The sequence below is a fragment of the Lacerta agilis genome, chromosome 6, assembly GCF_009819535.1.
Source record: "Lacerta agilis isolate rLacAgi1 chromosome 6, rLacAgi1.pri, whole genome shotgun sequence".
NCBI lineage: Eukaryota > Metazoa > Chordata > Lepidosauria > Squamata > Lacertidae > Lacerta > Lacerta agilis.
This window is the reverse complement of record NC_046317.1, coordinates 75,693,900-75,709,778: the sequence shown is the minus strand read 5'-3', so window position 1 is coordinate 75,709,778 and position 15,879 is coordinate 75,693,900. Positions and strand designations below refer to the sequence as shown.

At 42.7% G+C, this 15,879-nt stretch overlaps 1 protein-coding gene across 1 annotated transcript in view; it reads left to right on the top strand.

Moving 5' to 3' along the window:
- PREX1 (phosphatidylinositol-3,4,5-trisphosphate dependent Rac exchange factor 1) overlaps nt 1–15,879 on the top strand; it is a 227,142-nt gene that overhangs the window by 203,084 nt on the left and 8,179 nt on the right. Inside the window, exons 27-36 of the mRNA XM_033153506.1 lie at nt 6,819–6,907; nt 7,351–7,433; nt 7,892–7,982; nt 8,561–8,689; nt 10,769–10,810; nt 11,444–11,661; nt 13,018–13,117; nt 13,932–14,075; nt 14,617–14,731; nt 15,616–15,682. Of these exons, the coding sequence (XP_033009397.1) occupies nt 6,819–6,907; nt 7,351–7,433; nt 7,892–7,982; nt 8,561–8,689; nt 10,769–10,810; nt 11,444–11,661; nt 13,018–13,117; nt 13,932–14,075; nt 14,617–14,731; nt 15,616–15,682 (1,078 nt within the window). The remainder of the gene's footprint in view (nt 1–6,818; nt 6,908–7,350; nt 7,434–7,891; nt 7,983–8,560; nt 8,690–10,768; nt 10,811–11,443; nt 11,662–13,017; nt 13,118–13,931; nt 14,076–14,616; nt 14,732–15,615; nt 15,683–15,879) is intronic.

Sequence of the window (15,879 nt, the reverse complement as noted above, 5' to 3'; positions counted from 1 at the left end):
GCAGAGGCGGTTTTAGGGTAGTCCCACCGGTTCACCCACACTGGGTGCTGGTACTGCAGGGGGCGCCGCAACAATGATGTAGAACAGAGCACGAGAGGCGAGGGGCGCGCGCCCAATTTTAGCACCGCACAGGGGCGTAGCGAGCCGGTTGGCTGCCGGGGGAGGCAAGCCAAGCGGCACCCCCGGGGGTGGGGCGTCGCTCCATGCTCATGACGTCCACTCAGGGAGCTCAGCGGCAAAAAAGCCACTGAAAGGAGGAAAGCCCCCTTTCAGCGGCTTTTTTTTGCCGCTGGCTGGCTTGTGGAACCGGGGGATGGAGAGGGGTGGGCCAGCGAGGGGGGTGACACCCCTTTCAGCGGCTTTTTTTTTGCCGCTGGCTGGCTTGTGGAACCGGGGGATGGAGAGGGGTGGGCCAGCGAGGGGGGTGACACCCCTTTCAGCGGCTTTTTTCACCGCTGGCTGGAGCTGCCGATCGCGGGGGGCACCCCGAGTGTCACCCCCCCAGTGCACTACCCGGGGCGGACCGCCCCCTCCTTGCTCCACCTCTGGCATCGCACAGGGCACCACTGAAATTTGAGAACCCCAAGTCCACCACTGCTAGAACATGACATATCCAAAAGGATCTCTGGCATATCATATCCCCTGTGCACATTTTGTGATGCTTGTAATTCTGCTTATCACATGCAAGACGATGCGTTTTTGGCTGGCACACATCTTTTATGCCATCGCAAGAAAAATGTTTGTTGCGCCACAATCTGTGAATCCATTCCAGCAAATGTTAATGATGGCTAAATTAGGAGATTAGTCACAGCTAACTTTTATTAAATTGTGTTCTTTGTTTCTTTAAATTGTGTCCTTTGTCTTATAGATATCGACACCTACCAATCTTACATTCTTATTCAAAGGGTTCTTGCACTTTGATAATAGAGCAGAATCGTAACCCATATATTGCCCTTCTGGTTTGCTGGTTGTTTGTACATTACCACATTTTATTCTAGTATGACTTACCATACGGGAGGCCATTTGTAAGATTTTTGAACAAAAGTTAAATGTTTTGTGCAATGATGCAGGATGAAGGGAAAAGCAATGGGGAATTGAAGTGACCCCAAATAGTTGCATTTTGACTAATGCTGATCTCAGTGATACAGAAGGTTCAGAGCAACAGCTACCCACTAGCTAGCAATACCTTCTTACCGTTTAGTACATCTGCATTGCAGGGTAGGAGGAATTTGTCCCTTTTCATAGGAAGGACATTCCATCACTCCAGACAAATTCAGTTGCTTTTCTTCACGGTCTTTCTAATCTCATTCTGCCCTAACAAACTAAAATCCAAATGTTTTAAAATCTTACAAATTCCTTCTCTCTTTAAAAAGCACTCTGTGCTTAAAATCTGCTAACAAATGGATCATCGCTCCTTATATACTTAGGACTTGATTCTGTTCCCAAATGTACAGTAGAGCACTTATGACGTGGACCAGGCCCTAATCATTACTTGCACGCTATGAATTTAAGTGCATCTAGTCCAGAGTTCACAACAATTTGACATGGCGCACATGCCAGTCACAGGATCAACTTACAGCAGGGCCTCAGTGATCAGGCAGGTCAGGTGAGGTCAGAGGGAAGAATTTTCCTCTTTATCCAGTGAAGCATCGCAGCTGGGAAGAGGGAATCTTTTGTGGGTTTTTCAGGAGTAGACGCCTGTTAGCTTCAGACTGGTTCTGCAGCTGTTGTTTGCAGAACTGTTAATTTGTTGTCTTATGTGTACAAACACACGATCCACAGAAAACACAGACTAATTGGACTTTATAACGATTACATCTACAGCAGGATTTTTTTGCATTACTCAGATCAGCAGGCACCAGTCTGAGGCACATGGAAGTAGACTGAATTAACCACAGCCCTGCTGTTTGGAAGATCTCACAAGAGATTTCAAGCAATGCGCTTTTTTTTGGACTTTGTGGTTTTGTGTCCTAAGTGAAACAATTTCTGGATCATACATGAGAAAGATAGGAGAGAACAGAATATGCTGTTTTCGAAGGGGCTGTCAACCAGGTAGAGGTTTTTTCGCTGCCTAAATCATAGCCCTTCGATGAGGGCATTATGAGACTCATATACCCTCCCCCTGCCCCAAGGTGAAAACTGACAAGGATAGCTTGGTCCCTGTCCACTTGTTCTAACCCAGGAATCTAAAGATGCAAGGAAGTTGCCCACTCCTCTGTATTGCTGATTGAAGGAGCAAATGAGCTAAATTAGGCTCCAGCAATACAGAGGATACAAAATGGATTTAGGCCAAGATACACAAGGCTTTCCTCCAATAGTTCCCTCCCTCACCAGGCACATCAACAACATGAGGTAATTAATGCCTTTGGGGGGGGGGAGTCATTTCATCGTAGTAAAAAAAACCCAGTTTGAACTGGCTCTTCATCTCAATTGATTTCAATCCAATACCAGAGCTAAAATTCAAATACTCTTTATTTAGTGCTTTGTGGATCATAACTATAAGGAACTAAGGCACCTGTACTGCAAAACAGAAATTCCATCCAACCATTCTGTAGGCAATGCTGTTTTGAAGAGACCCTTTTAGTCTAATATAGAAGCATATTTATACATTGTTCAAATATCTCATGACTAGTCCTGTCACTATGGAAATGAGTCTAGCAAATACTCAACAACTTTACTATTAGACTGCTGTGGAAAGTCAAGACCGTTTGAAAAACAGCTTTGTGCATTTCAGTTCCTCAAACGTGGTTCCCTCACTCCCCATCCCCACCGTCTGCCTTGGTAATATAGCACTGTAAAACCACAGAGGTTTTCAGGTAGCTTGGAAGCACTTCTAGTAGCTGCAGTTACAGAGAAGTCTTTCCTATTCAAGTCTGTGAACATTGTGTTCCCAGAAGACTCAGAAGGGGAAAACAGTAAAAGAATAAAATTTCAGGTTCCCCACCCACTTTGTTGTTGTTGTTCAGTCATTCAGTTGTGTCCGACTCTTCGTGACCCCATGGACCAGAGCACGCCAGGCACCCCTATCCTCCACTGCCTCCCGCAGTTTGGCCAAACTCATGCCAGTCGCTTCGAGAACACTGTCCAACCATCTCATCCTCTGTCGTCCCCTTCTTCTTGTGCCCTCCCATCTTTCCCAACATCAAGGTCTTTTCCAGGGAGTCTTCTCTTCTCATGAGGTGGCCAAAGTATTGGAGCCTCAACTTCAGGATCTGCCCTTCCAGTGAGCACTCAGGGCTGATTTCTTTAAGGATGGATAGGTTTGATCTTCTTGCAGTCCATGGGACTCTCAAGAGTCTCCTCCAGCACCATAATTCAAAAGCATCAATTATTCTTTATGGTCCAGCTCTCACTTCCATACATTACTACTGGGAAAACCATAGCTTTAACTATACGGACCTTTGTCGGCAAGGTGATGTCTCTGCTTTTTAAGATGCTGACTAGGTTTGTCATTGCTTTCCTCCCAAGAAGCAGGCGTCTTTTAATTTCATGACTGCTGTCACCATCTGCAGTGATCATGGAGCCCAAGAAAGTAAAATCTCTCACTGCCTCCATTTCTTCCCCTTCTATTTGCCAGGAGGTGTGGGACCAGTGGCCATGATCTTAGTTTTTTTGATGTTGAGCTTCAGACCATATTTTGCGCTCTCCTCTTTCACTCTGCTTTATTGTTTTTCAGTTGGTTCCAGAAAACAGGGATCCAAAATATTTGTGTCTGAAAATCTTGTCTTAAGGCATAAGTGACCTGCTGCTTCTCATGGCATATATGTCATCTAGTGAAATATCACACCGTTCAAGCTTTAAAATTAAACTGTGTGATATTTAAAATGTTTATGTACCAAAGGGAAGCATAAAGCCCAACAGGACGATCTACATTTGAACTGTATTTCCTGCTGCAATGATTCAAGCGCTAGTTGGATGGTAGCTCTTCCTCCCATACTGGACTTCCTAATCTGGGTGGAGTAACAGGGGACCCCTTCCTCTTAAACATGTAATTTAGATGTGTTCATTTCCACATACATGTCATGCCTTGGGATTGTTGTGAGCATAGTGATCCAGGTACATTGAGTATTTCTCCTGTGTTGTTGGCAAAGGAGGTGAAATTTTGTGTGAAGCAGAGCTCTCAACATGACAACCAAACAAAGAAAGCTACTGAGCGGTAGCCAAAAACTGTCAAATGTTTGTAGAAAATCCCCAGCGTGTTTTGCAACCTGTGCATTAAAGAAAATAGACCATGGTAATTCAATTAGAAGTGCTATTTCTAGCACTTCAAGATTCCTAGTCACAGGAATTAGCATCATTTATTTCCTCTAAGAGCCGAGCATTGAACATGTAAAAAGCACATTTTGCATGGTTTAAATCCTTAGTTTTGGTTCCATAGAAAAGCTGTTGGTGGGTGGTAGGCTAATCATTTGCTGGCAGGGTTGTTGTTTTTTTAAAACCTACCTACTCACAGTGGAATTTGTTTTAATGCAATAGAAATAATTTTATTCAGCTTTTCATATGACTCCTATTCCTCTGCTGGGTTTTGTTTAATGGGTTCTATAATTGAGCCTAATCTGTCCTAGATGACACAGTGAGATCAAAGGCAGATTCCCAGTGGAGCTGTCACTTGTTTCAGAATTTAAATGAAAGATGAGAGAGATTGTTCTGTCTTACCTCTTTTAGACTCAGACGATTAAGCATACATAACCTACATAATAGCAATTCAAGAAGGAATCAAATGTGTTTTGATTGGTTTTGGTCAGAAAATGGATATCATGGAGTTTACAAGAATGAGTAAAGCACAGCTAAGAAGATACTTAGCTGGCATTAGTCATGGTTTGTTGCACGAGATCTGATTCGGACAATCAGTTTACCTTTCATGGCCATTTGTCTCTTCCCAGCATTCCTAAACATAGTGTAGTATATCCCTTTCAGAAATTAAGAGAAATAGATACCTTTGAGAACAACTTATATGTTCAAAACAACAACAACAAAAAATTCCTTCCAGTAGCACCTTAGAGACCAACTAAGTTTGTTTTTGGTATGAGCTTTCGTGTATATTGATAGCAGAAATCTAGTGGAGCATTCTCCTTCACCCTCCCCCCAACCTACTTGTCATTTTGATTGAGATGAAACAGCTCTTGGATATCCTGTGCTTTATTGCATTTATTGTTTGTGTTGTTATGCTGTTAAGATGCAGCAACTTGCAGATCTACACAGACAAAAATATCATGTCATATTATTCTCCTGCTCATCATTTTTTAATCCCCACGACAACCCTAAGAGGAACCCTAGGAAAGGCTGAGATGCAGTGACTGGCCCAAGGTGGACCCACTGAGCTTCATGGCCAAGTGGGGATTTGAACCCTGGTTTCCCAGGTCCTAGTCCAACACTGGGTGGGTATGTCTCTGTATCCAAGGAGCTAACAAGTTCTCATAAGGGTCTATTCCATAGAGAAGGCCCCTGTGGTAGCCCAGGGTATGGAGTTTAAGACTTGAATCCCACATATGTGAATTCAGATATCACCAAACTCATGGGCTTGCGGTTCCTTGGACCTTCATTTCCCATTTTCAACATGGGAGCAGAAAAGACTTCCCTTATGGGGTAGTTTTGAGTGTATTTAAAAGATTGCAATGTTCATTTAAATAGTGTTGCATAAATTATATCCCATTCAGAGAAGGTGCCTCCAGTAGCATCTGATTGGTTAACGTTGTGGCACATTAGGACCAGAGGCCAAATGTGGTCCTCCAGACCTCCCTGTCTGGTCCTTGGGATTTTCTCCAGGCCACACTCCTCAGTGGCTCTGTGTCTTGGTCTCCATAAGTGTTTTTACCTGGCCGGAATGTGACCTTGAACTCTCATAATGCCTTCTTGCTCACCTTGGTGGACAATATAGAGGGGTGTGTTTTGAAACGAACTTACTGCGCAGATGTCATATTTAGATTGATTGACTGATGCATACCAACCATTAGCATGTGACCCATTTTGACTCCTATGTAAAAGAAGAGTAAGAATGGCTAACAAAAGTTAGAAAATTTAGGATAGTTACGTTAGGTCAGGAAATTAGAACTCTTAAGAATTCTGCTGCTGGTTCTGCATATTATGCTCTCTAATTAAAATGTATGTTTATGTTTAAATCTGTGTTCTGGTCTGGATGGATTCTATGGCAAGTATATCTCACCCGGCATGCTTTGTGTGGATGTACTTGAGTATGATGATAAAACCAGAATCCTACTCCTTTCTGTAAGTCAGAAGGTGGCAGTGGCAGTGGCACGTAGTTTTAAGGGAAGTCTGGACTCAGCAGAATAGCTGAGTGACTGTCATTGTGACCATCCAGGGATACACCTGGAAATGTCACAAAACAGGTACCGAAAACAGTGTTCCATCATTGTGCATTCTAATAAAAAACAGTGTGGTTTTAAGTTAAATCTGAACTTTAGAGTCAAGCAGCAGAACGTTGAAGCTCAATGACGAAGTCCCTGTGCTCAAAGAATCAACTAAATTTGGGTTAGAATTTGAACTTCTAACCCTCATCTTTAGTCACTGACATGAGCTCTGGTAGCAAAGAGTAATGCTACAGTTCTGCAATCTGTCTTCATCAGTGAAAGATGAAATATTCTAGGACAGAGTTCAAAAGTTTGCTGTCACTAAAGGATAGTATCCTGTGTTGAGTTAGGAGGGCCATTGTCTATTGTACACCACATTAAACCCTTGGAGACAGGCAGGATAGAAATGAAAGAACGCCCTTGGGTACCACCCCCCAAAAGGTGCTAACTATGCATAGCTGAAATTCTGCATATGAAGAATTTCTTAGTTTTTACACATTTTTCTTCCAGTGAGTGCAACAGTAACCGGGACTCTGTGCTTTCCTACACCAGCGTACGGAGTAACAGCTCTTATTTGGGCAGTGATGAGATGGGATCAGGTGAGTGAATGGTGTGCTTTTATAACGAGACCATTAATAAAGAAGGGTTCAACAATGTATGGACCATAAGCCAGTTCTCCAGTAGATGCCAGTCTATTATTTAGCTGCTTACTTGTGTTTTCTTCGTGTTCCCATAGCAACCACCCTCCTTGTAGACTTATGGAATGAATAAAGCCCATGTCATACACTATGTCCAAGTGGAAAGGGAAACTTCAAAAAATCTTGTTCATCTTGGTTCTTAGAGCACTTTCAGTTCTCCTTTCTTTTTCACTCCTTCAGACAGATATAAGGAGGTGGTTGATTACAGCCTAAAGTAGTTGTAATTGATATTGTTGTTGTCATTATATATTAAATTTCTAGATAAGCATTTGCTCCTGACATTCTTTCCATTGGGATATATTTGCATGAAAACAAGCCCAAAGTTTTACTGTTCCCACCATTAGGTGATGAACTCCCCAATGACATGAGGATACCTTCAGACAAACAAGACAAACTGCACGGCTGCCTTGAGCATCTATTTAACCAGGTGAGTGACACAAACGATTATGATGTAGAACAGGGAACTTCACTCTCAGAGTGCGTGCTCTTCCAGATGCTTAGGAACCAGTAATGTTGATTAGCAATTGGATGCTCTTTTCTTGACATTCTCTGTGATGGGGTTCAACAAATATTCTGTTGCTCATTCAGGCCATGGCTCATCTACTTCACTTCATCTGGGGTGCCTCAGAGCATGACGGTTGTCTTTGGTTGTTCACCCCCAGCACTTGGTGTTCAAAAATATGTTCCCTCTGTCTTGGAGGCTTCATTTAGCTATTGTGATTTGGGGAGGGCATGGGGCACACATGGGGGACGTTGCTGTGTAAGCAGAAATTATTGCACTGATGGGATGTGTTACCACCCATGGTGTCCCCTAGAAAAAACACAAAAACACCTCTGGAAACATTTGGAGAATTTTCAAGACTCACTAAATGTGCTTCTTTGCAGGTGGATGCTATTAATGCCCTTCTCAAAGGACCAGTAATAAGCAAGGCTTTTGAAGAAACAAAACATTTTCCAATGGACCACAGTTTACAAGGTAAACTTGCCAGAACATCATGTGCCCAGGATAATCTTGCTTTTCTCAGAACTTTACAGCTAGGTCCAGACGCAACTTGCTCAATCTCCAGCTGTTCCCCTTCTTCCTCCTTCCCTCTTTCTGATGTGTGAATTCGCTCTTCCTTTCTTGAGAGTGGGGATAGGAAAACCTGGAATGTGATTGACATCACATCATGTTACAGGGGAGATAGAAGGAAAAGACACTGTGCTGCTGCTCTCAGTGGTAGCCATTAATTCCTCATAAGATCCCGTTTCCAGCCCTATTGTATGTTTGACTTCTTTAATATAACTATATGTTTGCATTGCTTCACTGCAGGTTAGTTTTGCTGCTCTGTACAGACTCCCAGTTATATTGTATTTTAATAAAATAAAAAATAATTTTATTATTTGTACTCCACCCATCTAACTGGGTTTTCCCCAGCCACTTTGGGCAGGTTTAATTTTTCACCAGTTTTTCAGGGGTCTTGGTTGGGATTAGCACAGTATGCAGTCAGGTGCTGTTTTGAACTACTCTGGCATTACTCAATTGTCCGGCCTAAAGTCCCTCTTCTTCTGCAGAATTTAAGCAGAAAGAAGAAACCACAATTCGGAGCAGGAACAAGATTCAAATCAGCATCCAAGAAGATCCCTGGAACCTTCCACTCCGCATCAAGAACCTTGTGGAGACCATACAGAAATATGTGGAAGGTCTGTGAAAAGGGATGCTGGGGGAAAGCTCTTTGGTTTATTTTAGTATTATGAAAAGGGTAGTAGAGGGACCGGGGATTGATCTGGGCTACTTTTATTGCATATCTGGGTTTCTACCCATTGGACTGGATCAGTTTTGGGTGGGTTCACCCTTTGCACTGACATGAGCTGAAAACGTTTCTGATGAGACATAATTGGCCTGTGTTTAGCAGATGGAGATTTCTAACAGATGAGATTTGTTCCCCATAAGCAATCCAAGTAGAGATCTTTTGACGTCCCTCAGGAGGTTGTGAACTCTCCTTCCTTGGAGGTTTTTAAGCAGAGGTTGGATGGCCATCTGTCATGGATGCTTTAGCTGAGATTCCTGCATTGCAAGGGGTTGGACTAGATGACCCTTGGGATCCCTTCCAACTTCTGCAATTCTGTGATTCTATATCTGAAACTGACAAACCTCATAAGTCAGGCTCACAATAATTCCTTTGTTAGATTCCATCTAATTTTTCATTGGAATATGCTGCTCAAACTTGACTATGTGAATTTCCCCAGCAAAATCCTCCATCAGAAGAGGAAGTGCAAGGGCATTTCTGGACAAGCACCCTGGCTGCCAGATAATGTCATAATCCCTTGACTACATTTGTTTTTTGTGCATTGCGAAGTAAACTTGGGGAGTTCCCATGTTGAGCCATTTCACTGACATGGAAATGGTCTGTGCTTTAGTTTGAATAAGGAGAGTAGTTGTGCTCTGCTTTCATTAAGAAACGCAAAGATTTCTTCAAGCTGAAGAGTTTGCTGAGTCTAGAACCCCCTTGAGGCACCCAAATGAACGTGTGATGGTGTGAACTGTCATTGGGGGCTGGGTATGCAGACATGTCTTGCCCCCAGCATCCTGTCTTCAACACTTTGTGGGCAAGAACTAGGTAAGAGGCATAAATCCGAATACCGAGCAGCTTCAGGTGTGTTTGATTACAAAATATTAGTGCAAACTGTACTTATGATGGGATGTTTAACCTTTGGACCACCAAATGTTGTTGGAGTCCGGGTCTCATCAGACCCAACTTGCATGGCCAATGGTCAGGGGTATCGGGCGTTGTAGTTCAATGTCTGGAGGACAAAGGATAGGCTCCGCTGACTTAGACCACCACTTCTCCAATTTTCTTAAGTCCTCCTCAAACATTAGAGTAACTACATGAGGGCTTAAACAGGGGAGGGGTCTGGGGTGTACACATGCCCTGGGCCCAGTGTCCTGGCACACTGACTCCACTTCACACATTGAGCTGGACATGCTTAGAAGCATCCCCACGATCAGGAACTTGTAATGCACAAAGATCTAAAGTGCCACCAGCATGCATAGGGACATTGAGGGTGGGGCTTGTAGGTACAGTTTGCTACAGTATTTTAGATTTAATTAAGCACACTTGGAGCTGCCCATGATGTCTGACTTTTGCCTCCTTCCTAGTTTGTGCATGTGAACAATTGTTTTCTTGGGGCCAGGATTTGTTAGGGCTCCAATCTGGAACTTGTTTTTGGTGCAGTTGCTGAATGCTGGAAACTTATGAAGTAATTTCAAAGAGTATGTGCAGAGCAATTCTTCTTCCCATTAAGTAACCATATCCAGCCCATGCATAGCTGAGAAAAAGGGGCAAGGCCTTCTAGATCAGTGGTCCCCAAACTTTCACCCTCACAGTCCACTTGAAAATTGCTGGGAGTTTTGATGGACCACATAAAAGTTTTTTCCTGCCTGCTGTAGGAATTGCAATGTGCTGTTCTAGATGCTGCATGATTTTTAATTGCATTTTCATTGCTTCTTTAATTTAGTACGTTGCATTTTATTGTATTACAATTGGAATATATGGAATTCAACAGAATTCAGTTTATAAGTGCTCTTCACTGACGAGCTGCAGACCAACTAAATGAAGCTTGTGGACCTCAGTTTGGGAACTCCTGTTCTAGGCTAAGGGGTGCCATTCCCGAGTCTGCTTGTATTCCAACATCTCTTACTGGGATTCAACACTTAGCTAAGTGGAATGTGATTATGCTCACTTAAAAAAAATATGTTTTATGTTTTCCTTTCCTTTCTAGATGGCAAGAACCAGCTGCTTTTGGCGTTGCTGAAATGTACAGGTAAAGCAGCTCCTTGATTTGCTGCTGTTTGCAAATGACCCCTTAGGTGCTATAGGGGGAAAAGTCGTTAAACAAATGTTAAACACTGTAAATTTGATAATGCTGTGGTGTTGGCAGAACAACAGTTATTATCCTTGCATATCACGTCAGTGATAACTGGACATCCCTTTTATAGGCTAACAGTCCTTCCGTTCCCATGTGCTCTCTGTTGTTGTGGGAAACTGAGCATTCCTCTGTGGGAAACATGGATGTAGATTGGTGCACCTTACACAGTGCACATGAAGAAAATAGGAAATATGGGACCACTGTTGAGCATTGGGCTCATGCCATGAAGCAAATGATAACTCCTGATTCCTGTGTGTTCTCCTGAGAGCCAGTGTGGTGTAGTGGTTAAGAGCGGTAGTCTCGTAATCTGGGGAACCGGGTTCGCGTCTCCGCTCCTCCACATGCAGCTGCTGGGTGACCTTGGGCTAGTCACACTTCTCTGAAGTCTCTCAGCCCCACTCAACTCACAGAGTGTTTGTTGTGGGCGAGGAAGGGAAAGGAGAATGTTAGCCGCTTTGAGACTCCTTAGGGTAGTGAGAAAGTGGGATATCAAATCCAAACTCTTCTTCTTCTTCCTCTCTCTCCCAGACACTGAGCTGCAGCTGAGACGAGATGCGATTTTCTGCCAGGCTCTGGTGGCTGCCATTTGCACGTTCTCCGAGCAGTTACTGGGTGCTCTCAACTACAGATACAATAACAACGGGGAGTATGAAGAGAGCAGCAGGGAAGCCAGCAAGAAGTGGTTGGAGCAGATAGCTGCCACGGGGGTGTTGCTCAACTACCAGTCTTTGCTCTCCCCCTCTGTGGTAAGGGAGGACTACAGTTTGCTAAAAAAATAAAAAATAACGAACTTTACAGTCTTCTTCTTACTCATCTCCTGACCAAGTTGTTCTGCCTGCCCTGGATAAATTTTAAGGCTGTGAGAAATTTGAACTGCCTTTATTTGCTGTATATTATCGTTTCCTTTAAACATAAATGGGCCCACTGCCCTGGGAATGTTCTCTTACGCTACTGTGAAGGAGGCCTGGGCCAACTTTCGGTTCAAAATCTTTGTCGACTCGCTTATGTGCTCCTAAGATGTGAGAAATATAATGGGCATGTGAATATAATGGGTCCTGTGAATTTGTCGACGGGTTGCATGTTGCTCATTCACGTGGTTGTTCCATAGAATATTTGTCCAGGGTTTGTCTGAGAGATGACCAGCTGCAAAGCAGAACAGAGTTAACTTTTAATAGTTAAGAGGGAATTTTAGCAAATGCAGATCAGTGGAAGAGTGTGTGCTTTGCATACAGAATGTCCCAGATTCAATATACCTGACATTTCAAGGCAAGTCTGGAAGACCTCTGTTTGAAATCCACAAGAGCCACCAGTCAGATGGTGAATGGTCTGATTAAGAATAGGTTAGTTCTTACATTCCAAACCTTAAAAAAAAAATAATCCCTGCATCACATACTTCCATAATTCCCTATTCCATGAAACTATTAAAAGTACAGGAGACTTGTCTCATCTGGCTTTGGGTCACCTCTGGGACAAAAGTAAGATAGATGCACATGTGTGGTTAGACTAAAAGTGGACCCAGTGTTGCAGGTAGTACTAAAAGGTGGGCCCTGCGGCTGAAAAGGTTGAATACTGGTGCTGCATAGAGAGCACTGCAGGAAAGGCAATGACGGGTGGCAAATTGTGTGGCGTCTTCTGTCCTCTGCTGGCGAGAAGCTGTATCTTGCTTTGCATCAAATGTGTGTGCAAGGGAGAAGTACATACACATCAAAAGCAGGAAGAGGGAAGAGGGAAGCAGGGTTAGGCTGTATAGATATGGAATATCTTGAAAAATAATGCTAAATTTATGGCTGGAAGGATACTCATCATGTTTTTTTGCATAGAGATTGGTACTTCCTTGTTTGCTGGAATATTTTTCATTTTAAAAGAACAGTAATGTAGGGAAATTAATTATGCAATGTAAAAGATGGGGTGAGATGCAGCCTTAATCAAAATCATGTGGCAGAAAACACCCTTCAGCTGATCCTTGCGTTGCTTAGGTTTTTTTTGGGGGGGGATCTATCTTCTCACGATTCCTTGGGGAAAGGGGCCTGTGTGTTCTTATTTGCAGCCCATCTAACTTTCCCTGTTTGTTTGTTTGTTTGTTTGTTTGTTTTTTCAAACAGAAAGAGGAACGAACCATGCTGGAAGATATTCAAGCCACTTTGTCAGAGCTGGACAAAGTTGCTTTTTATTTCAGGCAACTGGATGAGTGTTTTGTTGCAAGTGAGTTCATGCCTTCTCTTTGTCCCTTATTTCCCCCATATCTTTGTACTTCTTCCTGCAGTGCACTGACATATCCCCTGTGTGTCCCATTGACTTAGTCCACAAAGACTTGGACTTGCACTAAAAACTACAAAAGTTGAGATTTTGGCTGAAACCCAGCAAGAGCGTTGCTAATCTTTCAATGTAATTTAATTCAACTCTTTGCTTTGTTTTGTTGCTGGTTGTTTTATAATGTTGCTGCTATAGTAATGAAGTAGAGCGTGAACAGGGCATTTTTTCCACCCCTCTCATGTGAGTTGGATTAGGGGGCAATAGATTTTTTTTTTAAATGCTTTATTATTCATTTTCCATATATATACAACATGTAGTCATCTTCATTTCAGACAGTCCAATAAAGATATCACAAAGATACATACAATTTCAACTATGTGCTTTCTACACAAACCTATGACTTCCCATCCTCTCCATATTTATATTAAACATCTTGCTTTAATTTATCGTTACTGTTTTGTAAAAATTCTCCTTTCTATTTTGATATCGTATTTTGATATCATATGTATTATTTGCAGAAATCACTCAAAGGCAACTACCGTGTTTAGATTACAGCTGCTTTTCAAATAATTTTTGAAATTATCCCATTCTAGAATGAACTCCTGTCTGGGCTGAGGCAAGAGTTATAAGACAGAGGATGGAACTTTCTGGAGAGCTTAAGCCACAGTACCTCTTGTTGCACAGTGACGACTGGTCGTTTTTAAAAACAGTTCTCTCTAAAAGCTCATTCAGTCTCCCAACACTTGTCTTTTTGTTTCCCCAGACACCCATGTCTTCTACCATGTTGAAGGCAACAGGCAGGTTTTGAAGGTTTTCTTCTACTTAGACAGCTACTACTTCTCCAAACTGCCTTCCCGGTTTCAGAACGGGGGGAGCCTCAAGCTGCATGCTGTGCTCTTCACAAAAGGTGCAGGTGAAATTCTGTTTGTTCGGTTTTTTCCCTTTAAGCCACTGACTATAATGTAATTGGGGTAGATGATGCTTGTAATTGAGCCTTATGTGATAAAGATGAATGTTGCCCCCAGCTCTTGGCTCTTTCGCAGCCTATTAAATCTGCATGGCAAAGTCCGAGACAGTGGTAATTAAATTTAAGGAAGCTTAAACCTAATCGAAGCAGGTAAATTAGAAAACCGTTTCACAATGCTGACAGGATGAGGGTAAGCATAAGGTCAGGCACATTGAGCTTATTTTGTAACCTGCACATATGCATGGGCCTTCCATGTTATTGGACTCTCAGTCTTGGCACACCATCTGTGAAATGGGTGTAATGACAACATGCCTCATGGGGCCATGGTGAGGGAGAATAAAGATCAGGATTGTAAACCACTTAGCATTCTAAGAAGTGCCGTGCACTTTTACATTGTATAATAGTGATGGTGACGGAAGAAATAAAGAAACGGGTGAGATTTATAATGAATACATGATATTTTTCATGAAAATCATTACAGCCCTTGAAAATCTGGAAGGCCAGTCCCAGCCAAATGGTTCCTCTCTAGAAGAGCTCCAGCAGCAAATTAATTCCACCTCTCTTGAGAAGGTGCAGCAGTATTATCGCAAACTCAGGTATTGTGACATAAAAAGAATGTTGTTTGTTGGCAGCGTTCGTCCTCAACATTATTATTATTGTTGTTAAGATTTTATCAGTGTGGGTGGTCCCTGCCCTGGTCCCTGCCCCAGGGTCATAGCTGTCAACTTTTCCCTTTTCTTGCGAGGAATCCTATTTGGAATAAGGGAATTTCCCTTAAAAAAAGGAAAAAGTTGACAGCTATGCCCAGGGTGCTTGCCATCTGAGACTGTTCATTTGAGAGAAAATCCATACATTTCAATTGAGATTTTCTCAGTTCAAGTTTTGTTTGGGTATTAAATAAAAGAAAGAGAACCCTTTCAATGTACATAGTACAAAAAGAAAGAGAGAAAGCAATTGGAGACTGGACGCAAATGTTCTAGTAACTGATTCTGGTTTCACATGCTGGTTTGTAAACAGCACTTTAAACCATCATTTCTGAATTTGGATGGCATGCCATAGTACTGTATGGCCAGGATATCAGCATCCAAAGCCAGATGCCGGAAGGGAGAATGAAAAGTGAGGGCAAAGCTCATTCTCAGGCCAATAAAACATGATTTATTAGTCCCAAGATTGTAATGTGTGAATGGGGTCATAGTTGTTTACCTGACATTTTGTGTGGGGAAACCCTACACCATGAACCCTTTTAAAATAGTAGGAGAAGCCAGTAACAGCTTCTAACTATGAGCCTGGCTATGTTTAATGGAAGTAAAGAGTCTTATAATTCTGGCACCATTCCTTAGGCCACAGAAACATATTTGATAGGCCACATCTAGCCTTCCGTTGACTTGTTCCTCAGCCATGCCCCTTAGGAAGAAAGGTCTTATAGGAATGCTTGAAACTAGATGACCACAAGCTAATACAGCTTATTTATTATTTTCAGGACTTTTTACCTTGAGAGATCCAACTTGCCTACAGATTCCAATACCACAGCTGTGAAGATTGATCAGGTACAGAAACCACACTTCTTGGCATATCTGCAATAAGTGCAAACTTCCAAACCGAGCTGAGGTCAGGAGCAACCAGTTCTCCTTATTTCTAGGAGAAGCTGGCTGTGCACAGTGCTGGTTGGCTGGCCCATGTGGCAGTCACAAAGCCACGTCTCTCTTGGCTCCCTATCCTTCTGTGTAGAGTTGGGGTGAGCAGG